Consider the following 16,498-nt stretch of genomic DNA (forward strand, 5'->3'; position numbering starts at 1 on the left):
TATTTTTTACCAGAACTGTAGTGGAATGTTAGGTAAACACTGAACATGTATTTTTACCTTCATAGTTCATTTTTCACTTTTCAATGTTGGAATATTCATTAATGTTATATGAAAGGTGAAAAAGTGCAAAATGGAACATTTTAAATGGTTAAAATTAGAAGGGACTTACAATTCACCATGAAAATACACAGAATGTAAGAAACATGTAAAAGGAAAATCAAGATAGCATAATAGAGACTGAACACAGCATTGCTAAAGACTAAAACAAACAAAACTGGATGGAATATATCCGACTACTAAAAGATAAAGTGGAACATATTTGTAGCAGATAAAAAGATATCCAGTTTCTTAACTATGTTCTGTCTGGTTCTCAATAGAGGAAAAACATGTTCATTAATATGCTGTGTAACAATAACCAAGGCACACAATTATTAAAAAAGACGTGTCTAACATAGAAAGAAGTGACTATTCATTTATACCAGATAAAATTGTTAGAGCACCTAAACAGATGATTCACTGTGTGTGCAAAAGTTGCTGATAAACAGTTCATGGTTTCTTATATGTATTGACTCCCTCCTAATAGTATTAGGGTCAGAATTTACCAACTATACCATAAGTGACTAAAAATAAACTGCTCTAATTCTTTCCCGCAAAGCACAATATATTTAATACATTGCAGTCTTGTTTGCATCAGATATGCTACAAATCATACAATTGACAAGTTAATAATTTCTCAGGAAAGAACATCACCCCCATAGTTGCAGGCCTGTACTATAATTAGGCTACTGCCTAGGGCACTGGACTTTAGGGGGCGCCACCGAGGTCTGGTGCCAGATATTTGTGTAGGCTGTGTGCCACCCCAGAAGAGGCCAGGCAGCCTATTGCTGCAGCACATGGCCCCTACCTCCCCACTAACTGGCAGCTGTAGGACCTCCCCCTAGGCTCTGGACTACATGGAGCACTATGTGCAAGAGGAAGTCTACAGAGAGGAATGGGCATGTGATCAGTTCCCCTCTAGCTGTTACAGGGATGGTCAATCAGCAATAGGTAAGTGGGGATGGAGGGAAGAATTTATATAGTTGATGGGAAGTTACTGTTGAGGGTGTCATTTATGAGGGTGAAGGTGTTAATGATGATAATGGTGGTAATGATGTTGAATGAGTTATGATGAGACTAAATGACTTCATGATTATAAGGAGGGATTAAATAATTATGAGAGGGATGATGTGGTATTTAATAATTATAATGGTGTTAATTTATAATGTTGTTAATTGAGGATAGGGAGGTTGATGTCTATGAAGAATCTATTGTAAAGATGATGATGATATTTAATAATTTTGGTTAATGATTATTATGAGGGGTTATTTATGAGTATTTGTGGGCTATTTATGATGGGCCACTGCTCTTGAACCAGTGTCTTGTGCTTGCCCCCAGGTTAAGATTTGCCAGCCAGTCCCTGCATGTAATATGTGAGGGGTGGTATTCATGTACTATGTGGGATGGGGGTAAGGGGTGGTATACGTGTAATATGTGGAAAGCAGGGTGGGAAGTGGTATTGGTGTGAACTGTGGAGAGAGGTGTGGAAAGGTGTTGGCTTATTGTCAAAAGTTGTTTTCTTCTGTTTCGTCTCAAAATCTAAAATTTGGAAATCAGACAGGGCTAAGAGGTGAGGGTTACATTTTTTAATTTTACAAAAGTGTGTGAGGTTGCGGGAAGTGGGTATCGGGGGATGGTTGTTTGAAACCTTACCTAGGGTGCCAAGAATCCTTGTCCTGCATATTTGGCACAATATATGTTTTAATGCCCGATATGTATAAATTAATCAATGTTTCATAAATGTACATATTAGTTTATTAGTAGATAACAAGTTACTTACTCATGTTTTAGATCATTTTTACAAATCAGTAGCAAATGTGTCAGTGGATAGGGAGAAACATCCTCTCATACCTCTTTGGAAACCTACCAAATTTTCTTGGTTTCTCGATACAATGTTCTGTTCTTCCTCTTCCCCATTTTTCATGTACTTGACTTCTTCCACTGGTTTGATCCTGTATTCATCTGTAAAGACAATACTTATATTACCACATGCTTGGACCTTGTGTTTTATGCTGCTCTGAAGTCCTCAGCATTTTTGATCTTTCCTTACTCTCTATACCTTATGTATATACAGGTGATAATCCAAAAATTGGTTTTATACATTAGTCATGTAAAAAAGAAAGCACACCCTCTTTCAAAACCTGGGTTTTGTCCTAATCATGTACTAAAATTTTGTTAAATCTAATTCTTGTGACACATAATAGATTAGTTTGCCCTTATTTATTCAACAAAAATGAGTCAACCTGCATGTACTTTTGCTTTCAATAAAGAAGGTCATTTGAGCCAGGTGCGGTTATGAAGTGCAATTCATTATTCTATCATCAGGAAGTGCTACTACTTCAATAGAAACGCGGGACCTTTGTCAGTTCAGACTGGAGCATCCAGCTTTAGGTTATGCTCTGCGAAAATGCAAACAACCCAGGAGTTACATGCATCTGTCAATATCGTAAATATAAAGTTAAAAAACAAAATAAAAAAAAAATGTATGATGGATTAGGTTTGTAAATTTACATCTCAACAAAAAAAAAAACAACAATATTTTATGGAGACACAAAATCACACTGGTGTTCTTTGGTCTTACTGCACAAGGTCATGTTTAGCGACAACTAAACAAAGCAAAAATACCATGTTTAACAGTTGATATAGGTGTGATGATTTGCAGCCACAGAATCTGGACACCTCCCAATCATTGAGTACACAATTTCTTTAGCACACAGTATTTTAGAGAAAATCAGACAACTAAAGCTTGGTTTTAAATTGGATCATGCAACATAATCAACAATGTTCCTAGGCACACAAGCAAAATTACAACTGAATAATTGAAAAAGAAAGTAATCATGGTTTTGTTTTGACCAAGTTAAAGTCCAGACCTCTACCCCATATAAATGCCAGATGCTGTGGCAGGACCTTAAAACTTTTTTACATAAAGGAAGGTCTTCAAACATTTATTAATTTAAGCAGTGTTGTAAGGAGGAGATTACATGATCTGAGATTAGATCAATTTTATAATTTGGCGAAATTGACATCACTGTTAATTTTGTCCTGATATGTAAAAACACAAATGTGTAAAAGGGAGCACATCCCCTGAGAAATAATTTACAGATAGTTTAAGAAAGCGGAAAGAAATATTACTATTTTATTTCCTTGTTTTGCTTCTAGGCAACAGAGAACCAGATAAATTATCAGGGCTCAGGAACAATCGCTGCCCAGCATAGAGGTAGAAGTGAGTTTGGTGACTGACCCAAGAGTGGAAATTCTGCTTGTGCCTCAACACCCGATGCTTGATGGTAGCTTTTTGCGGATTGGATCATGGACTAATGAGAAGGACTACCTAAACGGCCTTTTTAAAGTTACTTCCCCACCAGCTTCTGAGGAAGTCCAAAGGATAAAATGCATAGAGGCTCTACCTGGGGACTCGTCTTCGTTGGAAGTCTTCACAGAGTCTGTGGGCTTCACTGTGGACAGCATTGTGGCTTAGTGTTTAGAACTTCAGCCTCACAGCACTGGGTCATAGGTTTCATTCCCAACCATGGTCTTATCTGTGGGGAGTTTGTATGTTCTCCCAGTGTTTGCGTGGATTAACTCCCACACTCCAAAAACATATTAGTAGGTTAATTGGCTGCTATCAAATTGACCCACGTCTCTCTCTCTCTCTCTGTATGTATGTTAGGGAATTTAGACTGTAAGCTCCAAAGGGGCAGGGACTGAAGTGAGTTCTCTATAGAGCGCTGTGGAATTAGTGGCGCTATATAAATAGCTGATGATGAGGATAATGAGAGTGTTGCAGATAAGCCTTAAATGTTCTTGTTAAATGTAGGACCACTCTACCAAATATACATTTTTTTTGTGGAATTAAGAAACTTAGAAAAGTATAGGATACATTTTTCATATTCTAAAGTGATCACTTTGGTACGTATAAATCAGACATATATTATAATTTCAACACATATTACACTTTATTGCTTATATCTTGTGGAGTCTTTCTAGCACTTTGACCCACTGGAAAACAAACCTCTCTATGAATGTGTTCCTAAAAGGTTGAAGACAACTTAATTCTGTATTCTTCATAGCATTCAGATAAGCGATTCTGAACTCCCCTTTTCGTACACAAACATTTACTCTATCACAATTCTGATAATTTATTGTTTTTTACTTTTATATACTACACTATGTTTGGCGTTTTTGAGTTATTTATTTTAGATATTGTAATCTGAAGCCGGTACAAGAAAGAAATGAAGCAACTTTAGTGTATGAGCTTATTTATTTATTCACGGTTTATAAATTTTTGGGGTTGTCACATTAGCTTCACAAGCTTTATACCATTTTGATAATTTATATTGGAGTCTTTTACCATTAGATTTACTGTCTTCATTGATGAAGCATGTGTTAAAACAAGAGGAATACACAAACATTTCAATTTTATTGCAATGGTTAAGATCCAAAATTGGATTCTAGTCATCTTTTAGTTTGATGCTTGTTGGAAGAGACATTAAGAGGTCCATTTGGAGGAAATGTGCAGCTCGTTATATAGTTAGGTTGAAAAACAAAATAAAACAAAAAAGAGAGAGACAGACAGACAGACACAGGTCCAACAAGGCAGGCAATGCAAAACCTAAGTGACAGCTGGCAATTTAGCCTAACAGGGGGAAAAAATTCTTACCGTCACAAAACAAAAACAGCAGTCACCCCTACAATGCACTTTTTGCTGTAGATAGGGATGTTCAATAATAAATATACCCTCTGTGCCTTTATTCCATTTTCAGTTGATGTCCGCTTTTGCTCTGGATGGTACTTGCTACGAAAAATTAATTAGCCAATTGTTTAAATTTGTGTACGAAAAGGGATAAAGTGGCATCCAAATTATAGTAGTGTATCCACTAAATTTAAAATGTGTAAACATACTTTTATATGTTCATGGTTGACCTGATATCATCAGCGGACAAATACAGAGAGTATTACATGCTGTGGTTCGAATGGCTAGAATTCAAGGCAACCCCAATGTACGCCCTCTGAAATAGATGAGGTTTCCTTGATCCCTCCACAGTGCTAAACCCACTGTCCCTTGCATGACATGCTGAATTCATAATAAAACAAAAAAAATGTCTCGGCTATCCTCCAATCATCCTCCTTCCCCACTTTTCCATTCCCCCTATCTTTATCTCACTGAAAGTATCATATGGAGTCTAATCTGTACTAAAAGTGCTTGCAATAAGCCACTTTCATATATTACTCATTATTTCATTTGTTAATCTGAAGGCATACTGTATTTTCATGAACGTAAATTAGTGATATCTTGTTATGTGATCTACATTCTATGCTTCTGTTCTATTCACCATGTCATTTGCATAGATTTTACTCTTTTACTTCCAATAAAAATTGAATGTATAAAAAAAAACAAAAAACTATACCAAGTATAAATCTGAAACAAGGTCATGTGAAATGGTAACATCAGAGGTAATTTCCAACTTTCATGTGTGGGGAACATTTTTATAGTTTATTTATATAGCATCACCATATTACACAAGGCTGTACAAAGAATATATTTAATCATTCACATCATCAGTCCCTGACAAAATGAAGCTTACAGTCTAAATTTTCTACTATACAAGCACAAAAACACACAGTATGATCAATTTTTGTCAACAGCAAATTCATACACACATTGGGAAAACATACAAACTCCATAAATATGGTGCCCTGGGCAGAACAGAACCTAGAGAACCAACAAGCGAGGCAGCAATATTAATCATGGGGGGTATTCAATTGTTAGCGTTAACGGAAAAAAACGAGCGCTCAAAAAATCTTAGCGTTAATACAGTAATTACTCGCGGAATTTCAGCTCGCCGCTCCCTGAGCAAAAACAACTAGAAACCGTGGAACAAGAGCAGCAGAATGGACATAAAAATAATAAGTTCATATATCCACTTAGCCTCGGCCAGCAAGATGTTTTCAATATAGCTTCCTCCTCTCCAATATTTGCCTACATGTTGGAGGCCTATAAATTTTAAGGACCTTGGATTTTTATCATGTTTAATGAGAAAATGGTTGGGCACACTATGGGTCTTTGATACTTTTCTTATGTTGTTAATATGTGCATGTCACGACATAACTAGGAATATCACTGACTGGTATTAGAGAAACTTAACTGAGAGGCGCGGAGTCTAACGCACCACCGGTGTTCGCCAGGGACCCCCGCAAGGAAGTTTGGGATTTGCTGCGTGTGATGCATAGGTCGCGGTTCTCCCAGATAGTTACCAGCGCAGTGAATGGAGAGAAGTCAAACAGGCCGAGTCGAAACCAGAGGAGCACAGTACAACGGAGAGAAGGCAAATCGTAGTCAGGAACAGTCCAAGGGTCAAAACCAGTACGGGCAGCGAAGAACAAGAGATGATCCGGAAGAGAAGTCAAACTATAGCCAAGGAGTCAATACACAAGAGTAACACAGGAACAACAATGCTGGAGCTGGAAGAACCAATACTCTGGCACTAGACATGTGTCAGAGGCTGCTTTATATACCCTAAGGTGCCTCCTGATAGGGTTAGGGAGATTTTGGCGGTCAGACATGCTGGCTGCAGACAGGTGAGCAAAGATAGCGTTCTGCTGCTAGGCAACAGGACGTGGATTACGGAGAGAAGGTGTCCGTCTCCGGCGCCAGTGGAGAACGCGGAGACGGCACCTGACAGTGCAATACTTATTTTTAGCTTTCTTTTGATGCGCCAAATGTTGAAAACATAATATATTTCATTCTGTATTGCAATTAATTGCATTTCAAATAGAGAAGCTTCTCCCATGGAGTGAGGTGGCTAATGGGTATAGTGGAGCCAATTCTATTGTTCTTACAGCAAATTGTGCAATAATGAAAACCAGGTAGTGGTTTCTATTTTTCTCCAATACATGTGGTATGCAACTTTTTGTCGAGATAAAATATAGATTTTTTTTGTCAGTCTATAGAAAATTCTTGGTTTATCCAGTAGATTTTTTCTATTGTTTTTTTTTAGCTTCTTCTTCCATGCCAAAGAAGTGCCAGTGTCTGTATACGATTTGTTCTACTGCTTTAGTATTACTATTAAATTATGTAACAAACATGATTTCCGATGCCTACTGAATTTTCTTTCTATTGTAATTTAAGAGTTCTCACTGCTGTCTAATTTTGTGACTCTCTCTAAAGGAGCATGGACTTTTTCTGCATTATAGTCCCTTTCTATAAGCTTCTGCTTGAGGTTCTTCATTTGTAAATAAAAAAAATATCATTGGTACAGTTTCTTCTTAATCTTAGAAACTGGCCACACGGTATATTGTTAATCCACTTCTGGTGGTGGTTGCGGGTGGCTAGCAAGAAGTTGTTGCAGTCTACCTCCTTTGAATATGTATGTTATTATGGTTCATTTTCCACATATATTACCAAATCGAGAAAAGAACCTTGTTTTCTACCGTTTTCTGGAGTGAACTCCAATTGGTTCTGGTTAAAGTATTTTAGATATTACTGAAGGTCTTTTTCATTGACATCCCATATAACAAAGACATTATTAATGTATCTTTTCCAACATCTTAGATTGGCTAGATGTACATTGCTAAACCAAAAAATGTCATCCTCCTATTTGGCTACAAAGAGGTTTGCATAACTTGGTGTAAAACGCATTCCCTTAGCAGTTCCGGAAATTTGATTATAGAACTCTCCTCCATTGCAAAAGTAATGGTGTTGTAGAACGTTTAAATACCATACATTATAAAATTGATTTGGGTGTTCTCCAGGTTTGTGTTATTGCATAGATAGTGGTAAGAGTGTGCACATCCATCTACATGCATGAATGTATATATACAAAGATGTGACATCACAAGGTCACAAAATAAAGGTGTTGCTCCATGTTATTTGCTCCAAGGTTTGTGTAATATTGGTGGTGTCTTTGAGATGGATTTTTTTTTTGTGAAGTAACTAGTTCTTGCAGAAAGGAATCAATGGATCCCTAGAGATTGGATGTAATAGAAGAGATACCAGATATTATTGGGGGTCCTGGTGGATTTCATGCATCCTTGTGTAGCTTGGGGAGATGGTAGAAAACTGGATTTTTTTTCTTGTGAATGTACAGTGAATTAAACTCCTCCTTTGTGAGAATTCCTAAATGAAATCCTTCTTTCAAGAGTTTTTGTAATTCCCCTTGAAATTTATTTGTGAGGTCTCTCTTTAGTTTTTGATAGGTGGACTGGTCTGATAAGAATTGTTCTGATTCTTCCAGGTATTTGGATTTATCCATGGTGACAATACCACCCCCTTTATTAGTGGGTTTCGGAATGTTTTATTTTTTTCTAAACTTTCCGGTGGAAAAATATTGTGTTTGATCTTTAGTTTGTAAGGTAGCTTTTCTAAGTTTTGCTTAGTGAAACTTGGATATAAATTGCTTGGAGGTTGCTGACTAGTATGGGAGAAGTTAACAGTCTTGGTTTGTGTTGTAATTATGGGGTTTCTTAGAAAATACTTCTGTAAGCAGATTTTTCTGATAAATCTGTGCAGGCGCGGGCTGGGAGATGTCAGCCCGGGGGGCGCACAGGCAGCCGCATCCCATGACACGGGATGCGGCCGCGTCATTGATGACGCGGCCACATCGCTTGTCATGTGATGCGGCCGCCTATGCACTGATGCGCCCGCATCCCATGTCATCAGATGCGGTAGGCCTACCCCCTGGCCCTAATAGCGGTCTGACTGAGCGGCCCGCCCCTAAATCTGTGTAAGTCAGTGTTGACTTTGAATGTGTTAGGTTGTGATTGTAGTATAAATTTCAATCCCTTATTGAGGAGATTTATTTAAATTTTCTGTAACGTCTTGAAAACGAATATTGAAAATTCCTTCCTGAGTGATTAACGGTTTCTTGCTTTAAATTTGCTTATAATTTTTTCCTCCTTTAGTTCCCCTGCTGGTGATTTAATGTTCCTTTTTCATTTTATTTGTGGAGTTGCTGTTCTTCTTGTTGCTTCTGGTGACTTCCCTGTTCCATAATGAACCTTTAAAAAAAATCCTCTGTTCCTTGAGTGAGGATTTTTATTTTATTATTCTTATTTTCCTTCAAAATTATTGTCAACGTTGGTTATTAGGGCTTTTGATTCTGTTAGCCTCTAGTGAATGAGTTCCACTGTGCATGTCTGCGACTGGCCAAGGAAAGTGGTAAATTATCTCTTACCACTCTGGGTCAGTATCGCCAAGGCAGCAGAGTATCGCTCAGCTTCTCCGGCAATATGGTAATAACAAATTTTGCTGTAGTTGACTTTTCCCTCACTTTCGTGTTGATTGCAAAATCAGCCTTATCACCATATTTTAATAAATGGAAAAAAAAATAACAAATAAGACCATAAGTTCACTATAAACTTGATATAATTTTAAGCACATATGTATCAATGTCATATAGATTCCTTGGGTAGATGCAGTCTGCCTAAAAGGTTCCTTATGAGCAACGGCTATATATCAAAAACCCATGTCATGCGTTTGGTTCCACTGGTTACTTATTTATACATAGGTCTTCTCAATCATGGATTATGGAAAGTAGTACTTTAATGGATTGTGTGGTCTGTAACAAAACCAAATATTCTTGGAGTGACCCCAAATATGGTTCTTTTAGCCAAAGAAATGTCCCAATATTTTAGCATCTGTGGGCTGGTTGACTGGCTGTCTGACACCAGGCATCTCTGAATAAGCATCCAAAGCCATGTGACAAAAAGTCTCTGAAGAATACATCAACATATATTAACCACATTGATTTGCTGTAAATCAGGTTATCTAGCAACTTTATTTTTTAGGAGTGATCATGTCAATGACTATACTATTATATTATTTTCTGAATTCTACTGATTAGGCGATTACCATGATACTTGCCTACCTTCCATCACCCTCACTGTGCAGAGGCAGGCATAACGATGCAAGACAATTATTATGCTCTGCTTGCCCAACAACTTCACCCCTCCAATCCTCTCCAATTCAGCATGTACAATATAAACGACGGTCATAGCAATAGATACTGAATATTGTAAATTTGACAAGGTTGATAGCAAGCCATGCAATAGATCTTTATATAATTCTATTTTTTGGGATAAGAAGATACCTATTTTTTTTACTAACCTATCTAATTGGCTCATAAACTTTCTAAATAAGAATAGACTTATCAAACCCTAAATCTAATATTTCAGGCAGAATGAAAATTTTATGATCTGCAACAGAGCAGTGTTTAGAGCTATCTGTTGCTATGTTACTAGATTAGGGGTTATTTCATAGGCCATCTGAGAGGTGTGTGCACATCACATAAAATATATTTTGTATTCATAGATACTTCCAAGATGCATTGTGGGTGGTAATATTACTTTTAGTTGTAACCAGATGGTTATTTACTTGATGAACTATGGGGATATATAATCAGCTGTCTGCATGTTTAAATCGAGCTGTAGGGCAGCAGGAACAAACGGAAATAGCATAGATTGTTGCCTTGTAACTTCTTTTTAATATATGCAATACAGATTGTTAATTTATTGGGTTTCAATTGAGAGGTTGCGATGATCAGCATTTTTTTTTAGATAAACAAATCATATAGACTTGTAAATGATTTGACACCGCATGCATCCTAACCCACACCTCTCAACTGTCCAGATTTCAGCAGAAGAGTCCAGATTCACAGACCTTGTAAGAGGCATGACTGACAGTAAAGTGGGTAGGGGTTCAATAGAAAGTGGATGGCTTTGTCAGAAAGTAGGTGCAATTTTTGGGATTCGGGACTGGTTTGTGCAAAATGGAGAGAGTTTAGGCCAGACAAGAGGGAGGAATTATTTTGAACTGATTTTGCCTGGATCGATTATGGGAGGTATGTTCTAAGTCAATATTGTGATTTACAGATATAAGGAATAAGTCCTACTGTGATAATCTTTTAATATAAGATTATTCAGTAATTATAACAAATATAGTCATGGACAAAAATATTGGCATGCCTGCACTTTTTCAAATAACTCAAAAATTTCTCCAAACAGGAGGTCAAAATAACAGTATTTGCTCTACACAATTCTTTCTTTTTTATTCTGAATACTGTATATCCTTTTAAAATCAGAAAAAAAGTGGCAGCAAGATTCAATATAATCATTTATAAATTGTTTGATCTCTGTCCCCTTTAAGCATTAAACCAGAGACACCTGGTGGTAACCGCCTTAAATTAAACTGAATGTAATGGATAAATTACTAATTACTATTAACAGAATTCACTAAACTTTATTTATACACTACTTTACATGTATAAATTTTAATAGAGTATATTGAATAAATAACTATATTATCAATCACTATATTATACACTACAATATATGTAGAAGTTCTTCCATCAAAGTTACATTGCTGGGCACAGTCACTGTAAGACGCGCTGATATAAGTGGCTGCAAATAACTGTCACAATTTGCAGACCCGACACAGCAGATCACATGTTCCAGTCACCCAGCAGTTGTGCAGGGAGAGTTCACAAAGTGTCACAGTTTCCAGAGCAGGTGCACAGGTGTATTGCCAACTGTCAAATTTTCAAGAAGACAATGGAAATGTATTGTTGTAAATCGAAGCCAGACGTTTTGCAAAACAACTCCAAAACTATGCAACCAATTACAATGCCAATATTTTTCTGCAAATCTACAGACCTTTAATTATGTATATGGATGTGCCCTGCTCAGACAAGATCATATTAATAAGTCATTCATAAACGTCGTACTTATGCTATTAATATATAGAAGATTTAGTAAAATGGCAGTGGTTGTGTCCTTGGATGCGGACATGGCCTTTGATTCAGTACAGTGGTGCTTTTTTGGGGGAAATTATGACAAAATTTGTATTTCACGCTAAATACATTGGTTGGATAAAACTACTTTATTCCGCTCTGGCAGCTAGGATGTGCATCAACTGTTTAGCTTCCGATGCTTTTACTCTAAGGAGAGACACTACATGGCAACCCCCTCCCCTCTGCTTTGTTTGCCCTATCAATAGAGCCTCTGGCATTTCTTGCTACAAAACATACTTAGATAAGTAGTTTACCAGCAGGGAAATCAGATGATAAAATTACTCTGTATGCAGAAGATATGCTCTTTTTTTTTCAAAGGATTCAGATGATTTTCTAACCAATCTGTTAGAAGTTTTCAATACCTTCCCTATAAGTGGAAAAATACCCCAAGATGCTAGGGCACAAAATCTGTTGCATAGGACTTGCAGATTTTGGGGATATGTATCTTGCATACTGTGCACAACAATATGTTCCACTCAATGTAGACCCAGTCATTGACTTCATTAAAGCTAACTTCCAAACTTGCAAGAAACTTCAACTGTCAATGTCAGGGATGGTAAACTTTATAAAGATTACTGCACCAGCATACATTCCTATACAAACCTTTCTCAAGACTAATAAATATTTTTCCTCTCTGGTCCGAGGGGGATAAAACTTCAAACGCTCTATAGATATAGCGCTGCGGGAGGTCTGGCCTTCCCTAAATTTAAAGCTTACTATGTGGCTGCACAGTTCAAACATCTGAAAGAATGGGCTGGGGATAACCTGGGTGATACCCTATGCTGGATCCTGCAAGGGCAGACAAGGTCCTCACAGTCTTCTGTACAGATTATTTTTGGAACCAAGTTCTCCAGAGATATGGCCCCCCCATTTTCGTCAAGCAATACTGGTATACAATGTAGTGCTTAAGTCCTTGATTGTTATAGGGTGGGATCCTATCTGGGACAATCACAACTTGGGAGATATTGAAGCTGGGGATTAGTCATAGTATCACATCAAATGACAGCAGCTTCTGTTCAAGAGCCCTAAAAAAAACAGATTCCGTTGATTGGCAGCAATAGGGGGTACTGTGTGGAGCAGAGAGTCAACTCATTAGGGCTCTTATTTTTACTCTGTATCTCTTTAATATCCCTTAAGGAGGGATTATGCCCAATCTGTTTCCATTTGTAAGATAAGCAAATATATGTTAAGGGAAGAAAGGGAAGACTATTTTGCTGACTGTTGAAAAATATTCCATCAATTATTATTATTATTATTAACTTTTATTTGTTAGGCGCCACAAGGTTTCCGCAGCGCCGTACATGGTACAAACAGTAGACTATACAGGGTAAAACAGTACAGGACAATAAACACAAAGTACCAGTACTTCAGAAACTCCAAGCAGGCAGATACAGTAGAGACGGAGCAGAAGAACAGGTATGGAGACAGGAGGGAAGAGGGCCCTGCTCATTCGAGCTTACATCCTAAGGGAGGGTAAACAAAGTCAGGCACAAAAGGGAGCCAGTGAAGCAACGGGGAGAGAGAAAGGGGGCAGGGGAGAACCAGAAGAGGTGAGAGGTTAAAAGGATGGTTGGTAGGCCTTAAGGAACAGGTGAGTTTTAAGTGCCCGCTTGAAGGAGCACAGATTGGGTTTGCCTCCGATCAATTCATCGGAGGCAAACCATATTCTCTCCCTACATAGTCAGCTAGTCTCGGTGCCCATGGACTTCTTGAAGAATCCTTAAGTGGGCCTCCTAATCCTAGTAGTAGGTTGCAAAACACAGACACATGACCAAATCCAAAATCGCTATTGCCCCTTGGATACTCCATGTAAAAGTGACATATAATCAGTGGTCGGAGTGGGCTGGTATGTGCCGGTATAACATACCGCCACTTCTGTAATCATTAGCGTTATAATAAGGGTAGTGGGTGATATGTGGCAGGGATCCGGCTGTACAGGGAAGGTAGTTATCGGGTTCTAACAGAGACATGTAGCACTAAGTGGAGGGGATCGAGTGATGTGTGACAGGCATCGGGACAGCGCTGGGTGGGAATATCAGTTGATATGTGACAGGTGGCTGGGGGCGGGTAACATGTAACAGACAGAGATGGAGGCAGCGCTGGGCAGGGGTGTCAATGGGATAACGGATTCTATTGTGCAGGGACCCAGGAAAGAGGTGGTGGAGACTGCTTGGGGAATGAACACACTGGTAGTACAAGTGAGGTGTCAGGTGACTATGTGTACATGGCTTGTTAGATTTCCAGCTCTTGGGGCCACTGAAGCTCATGAGCATTGTATAAGGAGGCTTGATCTCTGCCCTGTTAACCCCAAAAGGGTATCTATATAGCTCACACCCAGTTGCTGGGATCATAAGGTGTGCTGTATTTATTTCACCCTCATTACATACATGTATCATAGTATCATTAAGCTTTTAAAAAGATTCAGTGATACAGTGGTGATCTTTATCTTGGCTGTTGTGGGTAAGAGGGAAAAATAGGAACATGGATAGACAGGAGCAGGGGGATAGGGAGGGAGTAAGAGGGTATGTAAGGGGGTGAGAACCAGGTAATGAGGCACAGAGGAGAGCTGGTGGAGAGAAAGAGAAGCTTACCTGGGATGAAGATTGGGGCACATGGGGGCATATTTATGTAGCATCGCATAATATGAAAGATAGCTATCAATACGATAAGGATTGAAAGCTAAGGATTGAACTAGCTTTCATACTTCTCAAAAACTTCAGCAGGGACAGCAGTATCACTTACCTTTTATCATTTTTCTTTTCTAAAAAAATCATAGTGCGCATGCGCCAACCGATAGTATCGTGCAGGCGCACAGAGAGCCATGTCCCACTGCCAGTGTATCATGTGACAGGGAGGAATGACATGATCCCTTCACACACTCTTCAGAGCAGAGCTGACAGCACTGAACGTTTTCAATCATGATAATGTATGCGAGCTTCCACTGGCGTACATTAGCATGGAAAAAGATAAAAACTTTTTTAAATTCAGCTATTGTTAAATAGCGTTACTGATCGGTCCACATACATTTCTATGGAACTTTTCAGTAAAACGAACACAGATACAAAGCAGCAGATATCTATGATAAGTGCTGCGGTGCAATGATGATAAATGACTATTTTGCTTTAAATCCCTGGGGATTTTACACAGAATTACTGTATAATAAATAGGCCCCATGAGGAGAGTAAACAGAGAAAGGAAACAGATAATGGAGAAGAGAAGGGCCACATAATATATAGAAGATGCTGGTGAAGAGGGAGAGAGGCAGATAAAGATAGGGGCACATCGGGAGATTAGACAGATAAAGGAAATAGACAAGGAAAGGAAGAATTGCTACATGGAAGATATAAGACTGAAGACATTATGGGAAGATGTTAGTACACAGAGGAGACATGAGAGAGATGTAGGAAAACAAAAGATGTTAGGAAGAGGTGAAGGGAGATAGAGGAGAGATGGGGACACGGGGCAGATAGCCTTGCCGTAGTTAATATGTTTTATATTATACTATCTAGTGTTAACTAGTAACTGAAATTTCACACTATAAAATTCCCTAAAGCTTTTGTGGGCCTAGATGGCCGCCAAGCACGTGACCAATCTCTTCAAATTTCCATACCAGCACTTCTAAATTCCCACTTCGACCACTGCATATAATACAGTACGTTAGGGAAAATTGGTTAACAGGTAACTGAGCTAAAATGATGCCACATGCATCCAGTCAGACTAAATGGTCTAATTTATTTCTTTTGGTTACACCTTTTAATGTACAATTACAGTACTTGTGCATCAGTGTTCATAGACATTTCCCAGTATTAGGTTTCATGATACTCTGGTCATCAATAGAACATTTTAGCAATCCATGACTGAGATTTAAACAATTTGGCATCTCCCAATTAACAAATGCAAATGTATAAAAATGTGATTGTCTACACAATGATTTCTTAACATAACTTTTGTTGTAAATGTAGAGGGGGAAAAGAATGTATACTTTCACTGTAGATAAAAGGATTTTGTTGCCCAACATTCAACAGCTTACCACAAAAAGCATCCCCATTTTGGTAGTTCTTGCCGTTTTGTGTATCCTCCTCATTTTGTACTGTAGATACATGCTTAGCCGAAGCACATCCCATATTTATTCAGTCAGCTCTCGACTGACTGATTGAAAAAAACATTTCTAGTTGAAACTTTTCAAGGTATGCCAAGAACACAAAGATGTATCCACCATTCCTGAACCTGTAAGGAAAAGAAAAATACATATAAATTTACACTCAAAACCCTTTATTGGGAAGGTTGCTTGCAGTACATAACTTTTTAATTAAATATGGTTACATGCATGCATAACTGACTTAATATGGTACAGTTGTACTTTCTTCACACTGTTAAGTTTTGTAAAAAAACTTTCTGTTGTGAACTTCACAACAGCCATTTATTAACTCCGAAGGGGGAAGCTATTAAAGGTCAGTTATCCACAACTTTTCTTAAAATCAATTCTTAATTATCCAAATACTATAATCTGTTAAATTACAATTTTCTTTCAACTGCACGCGATTTGTAGCGTTTTCCCATCAATTGGAGAAAAAAAAAAAAAAAAAATTCACACAGTGTTTTAAAAAACTCTGAGC

General features: G+C 38.0%; 1 protein-coding gene across 1 annotated transcript in view; it reads right to left on the bottom strand.

Annotated features, from left to right (window-relative positions):
* The window catches only part of C8H1orf21 (chromosome 8 C1orf21 homolog), a 102,613-nt gene that overhangs the window by 38,633 nt on the left and 47,482 nt on the right, over positions 1 to 16,498 (bottom strand). Inside the window, exons 2-3 of the mRNA XM_075182666.1 lie at positions 15,913 to 16,109; positions 1,964 to 2,058 (exon numbers count right to left, since the gene is read on the bottom strand). Coding sequence (XP_075038767.1) covers positions 1,964 to 2,058; positions 15,913 to 16,006 — 189 coding nt within the window. The 5' untranslated portion in view covers positions 16,007 to 16,109. The remainder of the gene's footprint in view (positions 1 to 1,963; positions 2,059 to 15,912; positions 16,110 to 16,498) is intronic.

The sequence above is a fragment of the Mixophyes fleayi genome, chromosome 8, assembly GCF_038048845.1.
Source record: "Mixophyes fleayi isolate aMixFle1 chromosome 8, aMixFle1.hap1, whole genome shotgun sequence".
NCBI classification, from domain to species: domain Eukaryota; kingdom Metazoa; phylum Chordata; class Amphibia; order Anura; family Limnodynastidae; genus Mixophyes; species Mixophyes fleayi.